Source organism: Leucoraja erinacea, chromosome 18 (assembly GCF_028641065.1).
Source record: "Leucoraja erinacea ecotype New England chromosome 18, Leri_hhj_1, whole genome shotgun sequence".
In the NCBI taxonomy this organism is placed as follows: domain Eukaryota; kingdom Metazoa; phylum Chordata; class Chondrichthyes; order Rajiformes; family Rajidae; genus Leucoraja; species Leucoraja erinaceus.
The window spans coordinates 33,831,613-33,847,620 of record NC_073394.1 but is presented as its reverse complement, the minus strand read 5'-3'; the positions used below and the strand labels follow the sequence as shown (position 1 = coordinate 33,847,620).

General features: G+C 42.5%; 1 protein-coding gene across 1 annotated transcript in view; it reads right to left on the bottom strand.

Annotated features, from left to right (window-relative positions):
* The window catches only part of LOC129706008 (low choriolytic enzyme-like), a 101,581-nt gene that overhangs the window by 60,591 nt on the left and 24,982 nt on the right, over positions 1 to 16,008 (bottom strand). Inside the window, exons 3-7 of the mRNA XM_055649979.1 lie at positions 15,733 to 15,805; positions 13,359 to 13,512; positions 13,255 to 13,282; positions 6,215 to 6,283; positions 1,494 to 1,649 (exon numbers count right to left, since the gene is read on the bottom strand). Coding sequence (XP_055505954.1) covers positions 1,494 to 1,649; positions 6,215 to 6,283; positions 13,255 to 13,282; positions 13,359 to 13,418 — 313 coding nt within the window. The 5' untranslated portion in view covers positions 13,419 to 13,512; positions 15,733 to 15,805. The remainder of the gene's footprint in view (positions 1 to 1,493; positions 1,650 to 6,214; positions 6,284 to 13,254; positions 13,283 to 13,358; positions 13,513 to 15,732; positions 15,806 to 16,008) is intronic.

Below are 16,008 nucleotides of genomic sequence, written 5' to 3'. Positions count from 1 at the left end.
GGGATTCATCAAACTGAGTTCAGAAATGTAATTGGGGCTGTTTTAGAACAACAACTCACAAAGTCAACCAGAACATTGATTTTGTACACCTTGTCATGAGCAATCTCACATATGATCCTCTGTAAAATAGCGATCATCATACAATATCATTTTATTTTGTATTCGAGAACGAGACAATCACTTAAGTCTTGAACTTAAATAAAGGCAACAGTAGATGTGGGAAATGTTGATGAAGGTAGATTAGAAAATTAGATTCAAAGGCTTGCCGCTAAATAAACAATAGCAATTACTTAAAAATATATATTTTAATTCCCAACCTATATACATTGTATTTTGCATAACCACATCAAGAAAATCGATTCAGTCATGACAATTGGATAGTATTAGCTTTAAAGAAAAATATTATTATAGTAGTAAGTCTAATGTTTGGAGAGTTCTTGGAAATAGCAACGAATTACCAAAACATTTGATAAAAAGGGAGAAGCTAAAAAATGGGAATTAACCAATAATACAAAAATAAATGAGTTTCAATTTTGGAAAAGGGAGAGAGATGCAAAAATCAAATATGCTCCCTTTGAGGTAGATACAGAAGGAATTATAATGTATAATGAAATGGCTGAAATATTAACAAATATTTTGCATCAGTCCTTGTGGCAGAAAATATAATAACTATATCAGAGATATCGTTGGAACCATGAGTCAAAAACAATGAGAAACATAATTAACGTACAAAAACAGTAATGTACTGTAGAAATTAGGAATCCTAAAAATCGAAAAATCCTCTGGACCTGACTGTATTATTGGGTTCTAAACGAGGTGGTTGCAGAGTAAGAATATTATAACTAGGAATAGTAATCAGCCATTTGGCCCTTCAAATCTGCTCCACCGTTCATCACGATTTGAACAGAAACTCTGCAGCAATGATATTTTTTTACTCTATTCACATGTCCCTGATTCCCTTAAAATCTTGACATCTACCAGTCTCTGGTTTGAATGAACGCCTTCACAACCTTCTAGGGTAAAACATTCCAAAGATTCACTACTCTCCAGGTGATACATTTCTCCTCATCTCTGTTCTAAACAACTTATACTTTATTCTAAAACTGTGCCCCTGGTCATGGATTCCTCATCCAGGGTGAACATCATCCCTGCAAGCAGCCTGTTAATCCCTGTAAGAATGTTATATATTTTAATGTGATTTTCTCTTTCACAAAATAAAATTATCCCCAAATCTAGCTCAGTAAATTTCTTATTTACTGAGCTACAGTATACATTCAGGAACACTGGTCAGTCTCCTGTATCTTACAAAACATAATTCATAGTCACCTCCCTTTTCTGAAGCAAATATGTAAAAAATAATTCTCATCCCACTTCTAAAACTCTGTGTACAAATAGCTACTCCATACAGACAAGTCTAAAGTTGGTCTGAATAGCATAATTACTCGCTGGCTTAACTATAACTTCGGGAACAAATACTAATAGAAATAACTTACCATAATCGCTAGATAATATATATGGTACATAAACATTCCCATCCTTGGAAGCGGGCCATAAGCAACTTTTTGGTTTCCAGTTACAGACCATAGCATTTCTGGATTTATCAACTAGAACATCGCCAAAATGAATTATTTTATTTCCCGTCTGCTTTACTGCAAATAGAGAAAAAAGCTGTAAATTAATAAAACTGTTAAAAACCATTAAAAATCTTTTTATCCAAGCTGTAGTAAAAAAAAATCACCATATTTATTATGCAAGTTGATCCAATCTTATAAATGGCATCTAAAAGTCAAAACGATCATATCTGATTGTCTCCAAATTGAAGAGATCGTAAAGTACTGAAGATAAGCAGCATCTCTACAGTCCTCACGACTGAACTTCGCAAGAATGCATTTCCGCAGAATGATTGAGGGATTGAAGATGGACATTTCTTAGATCAACATTTTCAAAACCAATCACCTGATTTCACTGCTAATTAAAAACGAGTGCACTTCAATATTTTTAATTTCCCATGATTACATCGGAACTAACGTCCCTTGATTTAATGTCAAGCATTGAAAGGTGTAAAGGCAGAATAGCATTAGCTTGTCTCTGTCTGTTGCCATGATATCAATGACCTGAGCCAGTCAGTACTATGTGACAGATTTGTCACGGGTCCATCCAAAGTTAAGATCATGCACCATTCAGCCTCCTCTAGGGGCTTGAAGATGGATTCCTCCAAATCCCTTGTTATCTTCTGCCTCTTGGACTGACAGACCTGACAAAGAACAAACTATCAGCTTGTTCATGAAAATATCACAATTGTAGTATGTATCCAAGTCTCTTCAGGCTGTAGGTTGATTGTGTACAGATTTTGAATCTTGGAGGAAACACCTCGAGCCATCTCCTACCAGCATCTTCTTGTGATGACTTTGGTGGTCTCCTGTTCCTACACCTGGACACACTGGATCTTCTTTCAGAACTTACCAAAAAGTACTTCAAAGACTCTTCTTATAAATCTGGAAGTAATCTCCTTTCTCTCCCCTCGACGAGAGGTGTAGCTGCTGTCTAGCTTTTATGGGAAGTCTGTGAAAGGCTGAGACTCCTCTCCGATTGTTGCACAGCAACTTGCTCACTCAGTGAGCTCTATCTACTAACTGCCTTGTGCCACATTTGAAATAACTTTTCTGGTGTCCTTCATGATTTCATTTGTCTCTCCAACTTAATTTGCTCATTCACGGTGTTGCTAGGAGTGTTAACCACAATAAATCACTGTGCTCATCCAGATCACCGTCCTTTTCCTTCTCTCCTGCTTCTCCATCTGCCATGCACCTCCTACTAAGTGTGGTGATGCAATGTCCATACAGATGTATGGAAGCCCCTAATCCAACCTGGCAAGAGATGTTGCACATGTAAGACTCCTTGCAACACTTATTGTAGTAAAGCTATATACAGCTGATGTATATAAAGGGGATGCACTTCCTCAACCTTAAGATTAAAGCACGACACTCAAGAGGACACACATCCGAAGGTCTCCCTCTTATTCTTCATTGTCTGCACCAATCTGGAGGAGATGAAAAAGATTGAATAAACTTTTAATTATCCTATATTTTGCATTTTGGCCTGTGTAAATAGTTGTGAAGGTAAAACTTCAAGAATGAAGTTAAGATAGCACAAGGCAAACTGTAGGAAGTTGTGCGACTATCTCATCTTTAGTCAAATGTCTGTGAAAGAAAGAAAAATATCTTTATTGGTCTTCAGGCCACCTTGACATAACTTGGAAAGTCATGAACTTTTCTTGCAATATTAGTTCACTGTTTTTGGATTTTGTGTCCTGCAAGAAACTTCTCAAGCCAACAGCATCTTCATGTGTAAGGAACTACAGATGCTGGTTTTAATTGAAGATAGATATAAAAAGCTGGAGTAAATCAGCGAGACAGGCAGCATCTCTGGAGAGAAGGAATGGGTGATGTTTCAGGACGACACCCTTCTTCTGAAGAAGATTACTGCTGCATCTTCATGTGATGGCTTTGGTGATCTCCTGTTCCTACACCTGGATCTGCTTTCAGATAATTGAGAAGTACTTGAAAGACCCACCCTGTAAATCTAGAAGCAATCTTTTCTCTCCACTTCACAGTAGATTTAGCTGCTATCTAGCAGCTATGGGGAGGCCATGGTGAAATAGACAATAAATAATAGGTGCAGAAGTAGGCCATTCGGCCCTTCGAGCCAGCACCACCATTCAATGTGACCATGGCTGATCGTCAACAATCAGTACCCCGTTCCTGCCTTTTCCCCATATCCCCTGACTCCACTATCTTTAAGCCCCTATCCAGCTCTCTCTTGAAAGGATCCAGAGCACCGGCCTCTACCATCCTCTGAGGCAGAGAATTCCACAGAGACAACTCTCTGTGTGAAAAAGTGTTTCCTCATCTCCGTTCTAAATGGCTTACCCCTTATTCTTAAATTGTGGCCCCTGGTTCTGGACTCCCATAACATCGGGAACATGTTTCTTGCCTCTAGCATGTCGAAACCCTTAATAATCTTATATGTTTCAATAAGAGACCCTCTCATCCTTCTAAATTCCAGAGTATACAAGCCCAGCCGCTCCATTCTCTCAGCATATGACAGTCCCATCATCTCGGGAATTAACCTTGTGAACTTACGCTGCACACCCTCAATAGCAAGAATGTCCATCCTCAAGACTAAAATTTCACAAAATACTCCAGGTGTGGTCTCACTAGGGCGCTGTTCAACTGCAGAAGGACATCTTTGCTCCTATACTCCTCTTGTTATGGCCAACATGCCATTTGCTTTCTCCACTACCTGTTGTACATGCATGCTAATTTTAATTGACTGATGAACAAGGACCCCCAGATACCATTGTACCTCTCCTTTTCCCAACTTGACACTATTTAGATAATAATCTGCCATCCTGTTTTTGCTATCAAAATGGATAATCTCACATTTATCCACATTAAACTGCATCTGCCATGCATCTTCCCATTCATCCAACCTGTCCAAGTCACCCTGCATTCACATAGCATCCTCCTCACAGTTCACACTGCCACCCAGCTTTCTGTCATCTGCAAATTTGACTTTGAATCCCTTCATCTAAATCATTGATGTATATTGTAAATAGTTTTGGTAAAGACTAAGTCCTCTTTCCGATTGTTACACAGCTGCTTGTCAGCATCTGCATTGACTTAATGTGGACTTCATAGTTTATAAACCAATATAGTTTTACAATTTCACAATTCTTGAGAGGTACCCAAATTAGAACGTATGACACATACAACAATGTCTACATGCACCAAAAAAGTACAATTGGATTTGTAGTCATACCATGATTATTCTTAAAATGGTCACAAAGTTCTGGAGTAACTCAGTGAGTCAGTCGGCATCTATGGAGAACATGAATAGGGAATGTTTCAGGTTGGGACCCACAATGTTGCCTATTTGTGTTCTCCAGAGATTTTTCTCAATGTCTAGACCTGCTGAGTTACTCCAGCAGTTTGTGTCTTTTTTTGTACACTGGCATCTGCAGTTCCTTGTGTCTCCAAGTTTATTCTTTGTTGACATTTTTTGAAAATGAGGGAAACATGGCATTTCCAACAACACATATATTTGAAACTGTTCACTGTTGTATCTAATGTTAGTGACTATTAGGGATCTTGCATTATCTACTGCTCAATGAAGTGCAATCCCAGTAGAAACCATGGGCAACTGAAATAAGGACCTGAAGAGAACAGTTCAGAAGCATTCTGAAATTTTGATTCCAAAAATAATCTGTTGGCCATGATGGCACTCTTAAACTGCACTGTTTCTATTGTATTCCTTAACCAGTTTTAGCCATTTGGATCAAAGTCAATGTCAAACCAATAGTAATGTAGCAGAAGAACGGTGTGAGGGGTTTGAAATGAGACGCAAAACACTTAATCATTGGAGTGTTTTCCATGAATAAATACTGCTCATATATTGTTTATTTGTTATAATCAATGTTTAACTTAATTAATTTTATTATTCTCATGTGAATTATCCAGTACAGAAACAGGTCATCTGGTGTCATAAAATAGTTCTCCAAATAACTTGATGAAAATCAAAAAGTGGTTGAAGCTGAAAAAAAATCTTGAAACATTTTTGCAGTTCAGGCAGCATAGGTGAAAAAATAAACCAAATTAATATTTCAGATTGGAGATGAAGGGTCTTCAGCCTGAAACATTAGCTCTCTTTTTCCACTGAGCGATCAAACCTGTTCTCATATTTTCAGCTTTTTTTTTGTCAGAAACCATTTTGTCCCATTTGCCGCTTCCAAAATCTCTAAACAAATGTTAACATTCACTCATTACTTTTCATAAACCATTACAAACTTGACATTGTTTAAGCAGGATGTTTATTCATGAAATACTTAAAAAAAAAAAAAAATCCTTACAATTCTTTCTTTATATGCCTTCTTCATACTGATTCACAGGGCAATACAATTTGACTAGTTACATTATTAAATGTGTCAGAATTTTTAATTCACAAAAATGTATAAAACCTTACCCTTATGGAAACCGCCCCAGCATTTTGTTTCTCGGAATAACTAGCTTTTTTTTTATCTTCATACCAAAATTTCCTAAGGTTGAGGACCATAAGTACTTAAAACTACTTAATAACATTCAATCCATCAAGTATGATAATAATATAATTTAAAGATCTATTTTATTTTCAAACTTTATTCCAAAAAGATTCTTACGTAGTTCTTTGTTCTGTTTTAAAATTATACTAAACACATCTTGTTCAGTTTCTTTGCTTTTCAAACCATCTGAAAATAAATCAAAGGTTAAAATGTAATTAATTTCATAATCATGTTTTGAAATGTTTACACAAATGGACTCCTTGGCCCTTGGTGAGGGGTATTTCAGCACTCTCCTAATTTTTAACAGTTGGCTTTTTTAATAATATTTTAAACTGTGGCTGGCAGAGTTGTACACTGTTCTGAACTAAAGAGCGACCTCTATCAACTGCCATCGCCATTAATTTGCCAAAACCACTGTATCATTATTTGTGGCCCTATGACCAGTTGCGTGAATAATTTTATATTTTATACACATAGCCTCTACTCAATTGTTTACAATATTTATCTCCATCCTATTCTCAATAAGATAGTAGTTGTGTTCCCTCCAATGGAATTCCCCAACAGTAGAATTCTGTAAACTGTATATCCCTGTCTAAGGGCACAGTAAAAAAAACATAAATTATGCTTAAGTGATTCAACATCAGAAATAATACTGTATATGTATACCATGATTTAGCTACTATGAAGAAAATGAGTAATGGATGGAGCCTGAACAGGACAATTCTTTCACTAAGTATTTCTATTTTAATCATTTTACAAGCAAAGAGCAAAACAAACTGGGATTCCTGGATTGTTGGTAGGATCTGGAGAGGGTAGTAGTATTAAGGACAGAGTCTGGGATCTATCTGTCGTTCTGCACTCATTAAAATAGTGTTGTGCACTGATCCTGGATGCTGCAGTGAAAAAACAATGCATTTTCACAATTTCCAATTCCCATTTCTCTATATCAGGAACCAAACAAAAGATTCTTCACAGTACTTGGACAGAATTCTTGAATACATTTTCCAAGATACTTTCCTTCCATTTGGTGTTCTCCACTTTCCTGAAAAGTAGCAGTCTCAATTAACATAGAACTGCACTTCGAACCCAATGCTTATAAACTAATGTGCGGTGTAAAAACGGCGTGCTACTGAAGTGCTATTTTTAATTTTCTTCTTTTGTGCACTACACCAAAATGTAGTGTCAGGAACTAAAGCTGTGTCCAGGAGTTGGTGATAAGGTGAGAGCAGAGAGTAGGGAGACGGGTGATGGTGTAAACTACAATAATTGGCCAGATGAGTTACTCTGTAGGGAAGGTTCATAGAAACATAGAAATTAGGTGCAGGAGTAGGCCATTCGGCCCTTCGAGCCTGCACCGCCATTCAATATGATCATGGCTGATCATCCAAATCAGTATCCCGTACCTGCCTTCTCTCCATACCCACTGATCCCCTTAGCCACAAGGGCCACATCTAACTCCCTCTTAAATATAGCCAATGAACTGGCCTCAACTACCCTCTGTGGCAGAGAGTTCCAGAGATTCACCACTCTCTGTGTGAAAAAAGTTCTTCTCATCTCGGTTTTAAAGGATTTTCCCCTTATCCTTAAGCTGTGACCCCTTGTCCTGGACTTCCCCAACATCGGGAACAATCTTCCTGCATCTAGCCTGTCCAACCCCTTAAGAATTTTGTAAGTTTCTATAAGATCCCCTCTCAATCTCCTAAATTCTAGAGAGTATAAACCAAGTGTATCCAGTCTTTCTTCATAAGACAGTCCTGACATCCCAGGAATCAGTCTGGTGAACCTTCTCTGCACTCCCTCTATGGCAATAATGTCCTTCCTCAGATTTGGAGACCAAAACTGTACGCAATACTCCAGGTGTGGTCTCACCAAGACCCTGTACAACTGCAGTAGAACCTCCCTGCTCCTATACTCAAATCTTTTTGCAATGAAAGCTAACATACCATTCGCTTTCTTTACTGCCTGCTGCACCTGCATGCCTACCTTCAATGACTGGTGTACCATGACACCCAGGTCTCGCTGGATCTCCCCCTTTCCCAATCGGCCACCATTTAGATAATAGTCTGCTTTCCCATTTTTGCCACCAAAATGGATAACCCCACATTTATCCACATTATACTGCAGTCGTCAGCTAGTGATCAGTTAATGGTACTTTTTTGGGAAGGAAGAGGATGGTACTGAAGAACAGAATCATCTGTGAGGTAGTGCAGGAGACCAATGGGCAAAAACAACTAACAAGACTTCAGTGGAGTCCCAGTTGAAAAGCATTAATCAACAGTGGGTGTTTCAGAGACAAGGTAGACACATTTTCATCCACATTGCTCCAAAGAGACGGAAATTGACATGATGATAATTGAGGCAGGCCCGAGTCTGGAATCATATAATATCGTATCATATAAGTCTGACTCATTCAAGGAAATGTCTGGTTGAATTTCCAAAGAATTATGAAAGGATCTTAAAATGGTCATAATCATGTGGCAATGCCCAGAATCCAAGGAAACCTAAAGAGTTGTGCAAGTCTAGTTTTTGGATTTAATGCAGCTTCTTCCAGCCTCTAGAAATAGCAAAGAGTCTGGTTGTGAAACCCTCAATGTAACATTTGTGTGTAATGATATAAAACTGGCCACATTAAAATGATCATTGTCACCAACACATTCACTCATGATCATGGCTGATCGTCCCCAATCAATAACCTGTGTGTGTGATATCACATCTTCTCGCGATATCGACGTGCTAACGGTAAGATTTTTACATATTCCGATAGAGATTTCTCCACTGGAGTCCGAAATCGCCATATCTGAAAATGTTATACTTGATTTCTCGAGTTATTAATGAAAATGTTCCCAAATCTGACAAGACTTTGAAATGAAACCGACTACCTTTCGCTGATGATGTCACAATGGGTCTGCACACTGTTCCACACGCTGCGAGTTACGTCACCCACCCTTCACCCCCGGTTATTCAAAAGAAGCAGCCGGAGATGAAGTTGGGCCATCGACTAAAGACCAAAGATCATAACTGAAGACTGCGGTGGCCCAACTCGCGGTCCTTTGGTCGAGACGGCTGCGGCGGCCCAACTCATGGTCCTTTGGTAGATGCTCACCCGCTTGCCCGCGCCATGGCCCAGGCTTCACCCCCCATCTCTACCTCCCCCCCACCCCTCTACCACCCCCATCCCTTTACCCCAGTTATTCAAAAGACGCAGCAGGAGATGAAGTTGGGCCATCGACTAAAGACCAAAGATTATAACTGAAGACTGCGGTGGCCAAACGCGCGGTCCTTTGGTAAACGCTCACCCGCTCCATGGCCCGGGCCTCCCCCACTTCTTTCCCCCCCTCTCTCTCCTCTCTCTCTCTCCCCCCCCCCATCCTCCCTCCCTCTCTCCCCCATCCCTCCCCCACCCTCTCTCTACCCCTCTGTCTCTGCCCCTCTGTCGCTGACTCGCTGTGCCCTCTCTCTCTACCCCCCTCCCCCACCTCCCTCTTGCTCTCTAGAAGTGCCTAGGAGCAGACGTGAATTGAGGGCTAGGCGTGAGTGGATAGGGCGGGGTTAGGGTAAAATGAGCAAATGAAATTATTAATATATCAATGGGGGCTGTCAGTGTGTCTGTATGTGTAGGGGGTGGTTAGTGTGTGTGTGACGCCTCAGGCTGCCCACTCCCCCCGCAACCATGTGTTGAGGGGACGGGACCCAACGGGTCCCACTTGGTCTAGTATACTTATAAAACTCTCATCTTGTCCTCTTCCAGTTTGCATTGTTTATAAATTTGTGCAAAAACGATACCGGATAGCGCTACAATTTTTTGCCACCTTACTTGCCATTCTCCTGTGCTGCAAGTGTATCACGTTTTATTCCGATCGGTGAAATATTTCAAAAATTATTCCTCTGCCATTTGCCGGGACGGTGACTCTCCTTCCGGCACCCGCTGTCAATCACTGGCGGCGAGAATAAAGCTGAAGGAGCTGAGTGAGCAGCGGGCTGCGGAGCGTGGAATGCGGGCCCTGGAGGGCCTGGGGGAGGGTGGGCGGCCAGGGAGCCGTGTTCGCTGAGTGCAACAGGTGCCTGGGACGGGAGCCGCTGAATTAGTCTGGAGCTGGTGAGTTTGGTCGGAGCCGGGGCCGGAAGCCACTGAACCCACACACCCCCCTCCCTCACACACACCCCTCCCCAACACGCCCCATTCCCACACTCCCAAAATACCCCCTCCTTCATCCTCCCCTCCCCTCTTCTCCAACACCCCTCCCCCACACAACCCCTCCCTCCCGCACACCCCTCATCCACACAAACCCCCCTCCCCCACACACACCCTCCCCCCCTTCCCCACACACACCCGGCATCCTCCCTCTCCCACATACCCCCACCTCCCTCCCGCGCACACCCTCCCTCACACCACCCTCTCCCACTATACATAACTAAAACTCTGATCTTGTGCTGTTCCGGTTTGCGGGATTTTTCTATTTGCATAAATACTATAGGGAGAGCGGCATGGTATTTCAGGTTACTCATCGTTTTCCTGTGCTGCGAGTGCAACCAGTTTTGTTCCGATCGGTCGTATATTGTAAAATTTATCGAGGTTTAAAAATCTTAAAAACCGTGCGTGTGCAAATTCCTTCAGTCAGCGCCACGCAGATCGGTCTCTTCTCCTGTCAGTCAAACCATGGTTGGGATAGTGACACCCCTTCATGCCGCACTAGCAGAGACTTGGCCCGCCTTACTCACAAACTCCTCTCTCCCCTCATAGTAACTTGTCTTTCGTTTCCCCCACCACCGGCAGCGGTCGTGGGGTGGGGGGGGATCAATGGATGCCCAGGTCCCATCTCTCTCTCCCTCATCATTCACCCCTCTCCCCCACCCGCCCTCTGCGGCAATGGCAGTCCCGCCTACCCGTCCCCCCGGATTTGTCTCCTCTGCTGCCGCCGTTGCTGTAACTCACCACTACGGCCGTCTCAGAGGGAATCTTCTCCACCAGCTCAACGAAACTCGTAGTGCCCACCGTGACGGACAATGACTTCATCCCCCTCCGCGGCCCAGCAGCAGCAGCGAGCAAGCAGTTAGGCAGGTGGGCAGGGTGGGGATGGGCCTAGTGGCAGCAGCAGGCGGTCGGACAGGATGGGGACAGGCCGAGCGGCGGCTGAGCCGGTGTTAGCAGAGGGAGGGAGGGAGTCGGTTTGCAGCGTGGCCGAGCAGTTTGTGCGGAGTTTCAGTAACTCACACACACAATGCAAACAGGTCCAATCGTCAAGTCAACGGGATCTAAACCACAGCTAACAATGAATGACCTGTGGAGGAAGGAACTGCAAATACTGCTTTTTATGGATGGAGGGAGGGAGGGAGGAAGGGAGGGAGGGAGTGACTGAGGGTAGGGGAAAAGAGAGGATGGGAGAGGTGAAGGAGGGATTGGGGGAGGGGAAAGATCCTGGAGAGGCGAGGAGGGAATTGAGGGAGAGGAAGGGGTAGGGAGGAAGAGGGGAACAAATAGAAAGACAATTCCAAATTATTTATTTAAAAAGTTACAAAACTGTAATCGCTGGGTTTGAATGTGCTAGCTTTGGCTGCAGGGGAAAGTACCGTTGGAGATGCAACACCTATCCCTATACCTGTTCCCTTACCACCATCCAAGGTCCACAGCAGTTCTTCCAGGTGAGACAGAGATTCACATGCACCTTCAACTTCCTCTACTGCAGCCATTATTCCCATTGTGGCATCAGGCACATCAGTGGGACGAAGTGTCAACTCGTTGATTGCTTTGTCGAACACTTACGTTCGGTCCGCCAAGGGCTGTGTGATCGCCCAGTTGTTAATGATTTTAACTCCCCTTCCCATTCCCATTTCCATACTGATACAGATACAAAATTTTATGCGTCGTAGTCTTTAAACATTTATGGTTAATTGTATGCTTCGTAGTCACCTTCCCCCAGCTAACTAGCTAGAAGGAATGGGCGATGTTTTGGGTCGACCCGAAACATAACCCATTCCTCTCTCCAGAGATGCTGCTTGTCCTGCTGAGTTACTTCAGCATTTTGTATCTACCCTACCTAACAATAATACCTGAACTTCGTCCCCTTTGATGCCTCATTTTCATACCTTTCCCTTCCATATTTCTGTGTCTCTCTCACCCCTGACTCTCATTCTGTTGAAGGGTCTCGACCCGAAATATCACCAATTCCTTCTATCCAGAGATGCTGTTTGTCCCGCCGAGTTACTCCAGTATTTTGTGTCTGTCCCATACTGTCCTTTCTGTTCTGGGCCTCCCCCATTGCCAGAGTGAGGCGATACACAATTTAGAGGAACAGCACCTCCTATTCCGCTTGGGTAGCTTATAACCCGATAGTGTGAACACTGAAGTTTCCAATTTTAGGTAACTGCTACAAACACCCTTTCACCTCCAAGTGACACCCCCCTCCACATTTACTTTTCCCATCCACTCCCTTTCCCTGGCTGCCCTTACTTTGGCTTCTCCCTGCCCCCCCACTCCTTCCACCAATCTTCCTTCATCGACCTTCACAATTTACAACCATGTATCCCTTTTGGCTCACCTGATTCTATCTCTAACCTTTGGCCACAATCTAGCTATCAGGGAACCACCTTTCCTGAGGTCATCTGTTGCCAACCGTGATTTGTCAGGCCCCTTTTCGCTACTGGCTTCCTTTCCCAGTCCCCCTTGCAATCAGTCTGAAGAAGGGCCCCTATCACCAATCCATGGTCTTCACAGATGCGATGCTGCTTGATACACTGAGTTACTCCAGCATTTTGTGTCTTTCATTCTACAGCAAACTCTAATTAAATTAATTAATTTAATTTAAACATTTATTTAATTAACATGTTTCAACTCTAATCTGAAAAGACAATCTTTCACTCACTATGTAAACTAGCACCCCCAATATGTAAACCCCACCAGTTTAGCAAGCTGAGCTTCTCCCAATAAGAATGCTTATTTTGTTGGTAACTTTAGAAGGCATAGAACATTCTGCAGAATATGTGGATTAAGCAGCAACCAGATCAAAATAAACATTCCTAGATTGTAGATGTCAAGTGGCCAATGTCTAATTAATTGTAACTCCCCATCTTCTTTTGCCTTCATTTTCGAATTCATGTAAATATAGTGTTAGTTCTGCTTTCAAATTTGACAGTCGGAAAAATTAACACGAGAAACAGACCTTTTAAAGTTGAATTCTTGTAGTCCATCTGCATTAAAAGAAAATTGTGTTAGAAGTGCAAGTAAATACTTTGAACTAAATATTTGAATGTGTTCATCTCTTACCAGTACAGAATGAATGCATCTCAGGGCTACGGTTAATAGCACTGTAATTGTCAAATCCATCTTCTCCCCTCCGTGCTATTAAGCAGGATGCCTTAGTTGAATGGGGTGAATGATGTAGTTTGTTAAATGTTGTAGGCAATAAAGTGTGTAGTAGCTTTATTAAAATAGAAATAATCAGTTAGCATTAGCTCTCGAAAACATATAGTAGCACTGCCAAAGCATGGAACAACAGTTACCAAAGATTAATTATCAGTTGAAGTACACTTTAACTTCACATTCCAAAATGCAATTTCCTTCACACCGAGGAAACGGAATGAATTACACCATCCCACTCCTGTGCAGAATTATTATGAGAAATTATCAAAGCAGCTGTCATCTATACAAAGTTGTCAAAAGCTCAATTATAAAAAATAATTCACTTTGCAACATCAAAAAACAAAATATTAACTCTATAACAACTGTTTCAGGAGGAAGAAATTGGCACAGGGAAAATAACTATCAAATCCATCACTTTGTGTTCTATACTTATCGTAAAGCTGATCATGGGTCTTTAGCATATTGTTGGAATTACTTGCATTATGTGGAATGATCCTGAGGTGAAAAGAATTAAGATAATTGTGGCCTTAACTTTCATAAGAATATTCCTGGCTAACGGCTCTGCAGTTGCTGGGATAGCAAGATATGGGATACCAATGTCACTACCTCTTCGTACAGCAGTGTCTCAAGATATTGCTCTTCAGTCACACGCGCACTGGGTTACTACTTTCTAATGCCTCTTGATGAAGTTTAAAGACAAGTTGTACTGGGCAGATAACTCTCCACCTCTTCTTGACTCTTCTGACTGATTGCCCTGATTTCAATTCTCCTGTTCCTCATCGCAATAAAGAATGCAGTTTATTTGAATTCCAATTCAATTATCAACATATTTAAAAGTCACTAGACTAAGTGGGACCTGTTGGGTCCCAGTCACATGGCAGGCCTGGTACCCCAACGCAACCCATTCCCCAGTGCAATATTCCATGTGTTGGTGGTGTGGGAGGGGGGGGTGGGGGGACGGGGGGGGGGGTGGGGGGGGGGTGGGGGGGGGGGGCGTGTGGGGGGTGGGGGGGGGTGTGTGGTGGTGGGAGGGGGTGTGCGAGGGAGGGGGTGTGGGGGAGTGTGTGGGGGTGGGGGTGTAGGGGAGGGAGGTGTGGGGGAGGGGGTTTGTGGGGGAGGGCGGGGTGTGTGGGCTCACTGGTTCCCGGCCCCGACTGCACTCCTGGCTCCGGACTCACTCAGCTGCTCCCGTCCCCAGAGCACATCGCACTCACATCCCCACGCGGGAACACCCCCCGCCCGCAAACACAGCCCGCCCTGCCCGCGGAACACAGCCCACACTGCTTCAGTTTTATTCTCGGCGGCTTTTGGGCGGCGCCTTCTGGATGGGCGGCGCCTTCTGGATGGGCGGCGCCTTCTGGACGGGCGGCGCCTTCTGTACGGGCGGCATCTGGGCATGCTCAAGGACTCAGCCCCGCCTCTTGGGGTTTTATTCTCCAGCAGGTGCCGGATGGGGAGTTACCTTCATGGTGACTGACAAGCGAGAAGACCAATTTGCTGATCTCACGATTTTTTAAACCTTCATAACTTTTGTAATCTTCCACCGATCGGAATAAAACTTGGTGCCTTGGAGCAGAGAACTGTTTGCTGGTGAATACAAGGCCTCTCACAGTACATTGCATTAGTTGGATCACTGTGGCCCAATTTGGATAATTAACATTGTTGTTGTCATGCTAGAGTTGATATCAACAGATGCCTACTCTTACAAAGTGCACACATCCAATATCAATCCACAATCACATTCCAATACTCATAGTCCTTCTCTGATACGTTTGGGTCAATGCCAGCTTTGCACTCATTGCAGATCGAATCCACTGCTTATTATCTTCTTATCTATTCTTGTAATAGGTTTTGCAATCTTCTCTTTTCCAAATCATATATGTATGAAATTACATTGTATGGAACTGCTAGCATGAAGGCACTTTAATTATATTGTCTTGTTTTGATCTGCTGAGAGAAAGATGACTTGGGTGAAGGAAAGCCGAGTTGGATGATCAGCCATGATCATATTGAATGGCGGTGCAGGCTCGAAGGGGCGAATGGCCTACTCCTGCACCTATTTTCTATGTTTCTATTTTAACTGTAAGTTTTCAAGAGAATTAAAACATTAAAGAACATTTTTTTTTATAAAGATGCTGTACCAAAGAGTGACATCAAAATTTTGGCCCAAATGACGCAGGCTGTGGATTTGTTGATTCTGAACAACACAGTAGAAATAAATTCATGTTAAAAGTTAAATTGGCAAATCATCTTCTCCAATCATTTAATGTTCAAATACCTTCAGCTTTTTACATTGATCCAGAAGACAACACACACCATCATGTTGGAAAATGTGCTTTTCGTGGCAAAACCTAAAATAGAAACAGGGAACATTTTAACTAGATTCAGCAAGACAACAGTGAGTGTAAAATTCAATTTCCAAATTAAAACGGATGCTACACAGAAAACTCCTTCACAAAGTCATAAATTCAATTTTTATAGATTCAGACTGGTGCCATCAGTTGTCTGATGCCAATGTTCACAATGTTGGGGGAGTCCAGAACCAGGGTTAAGA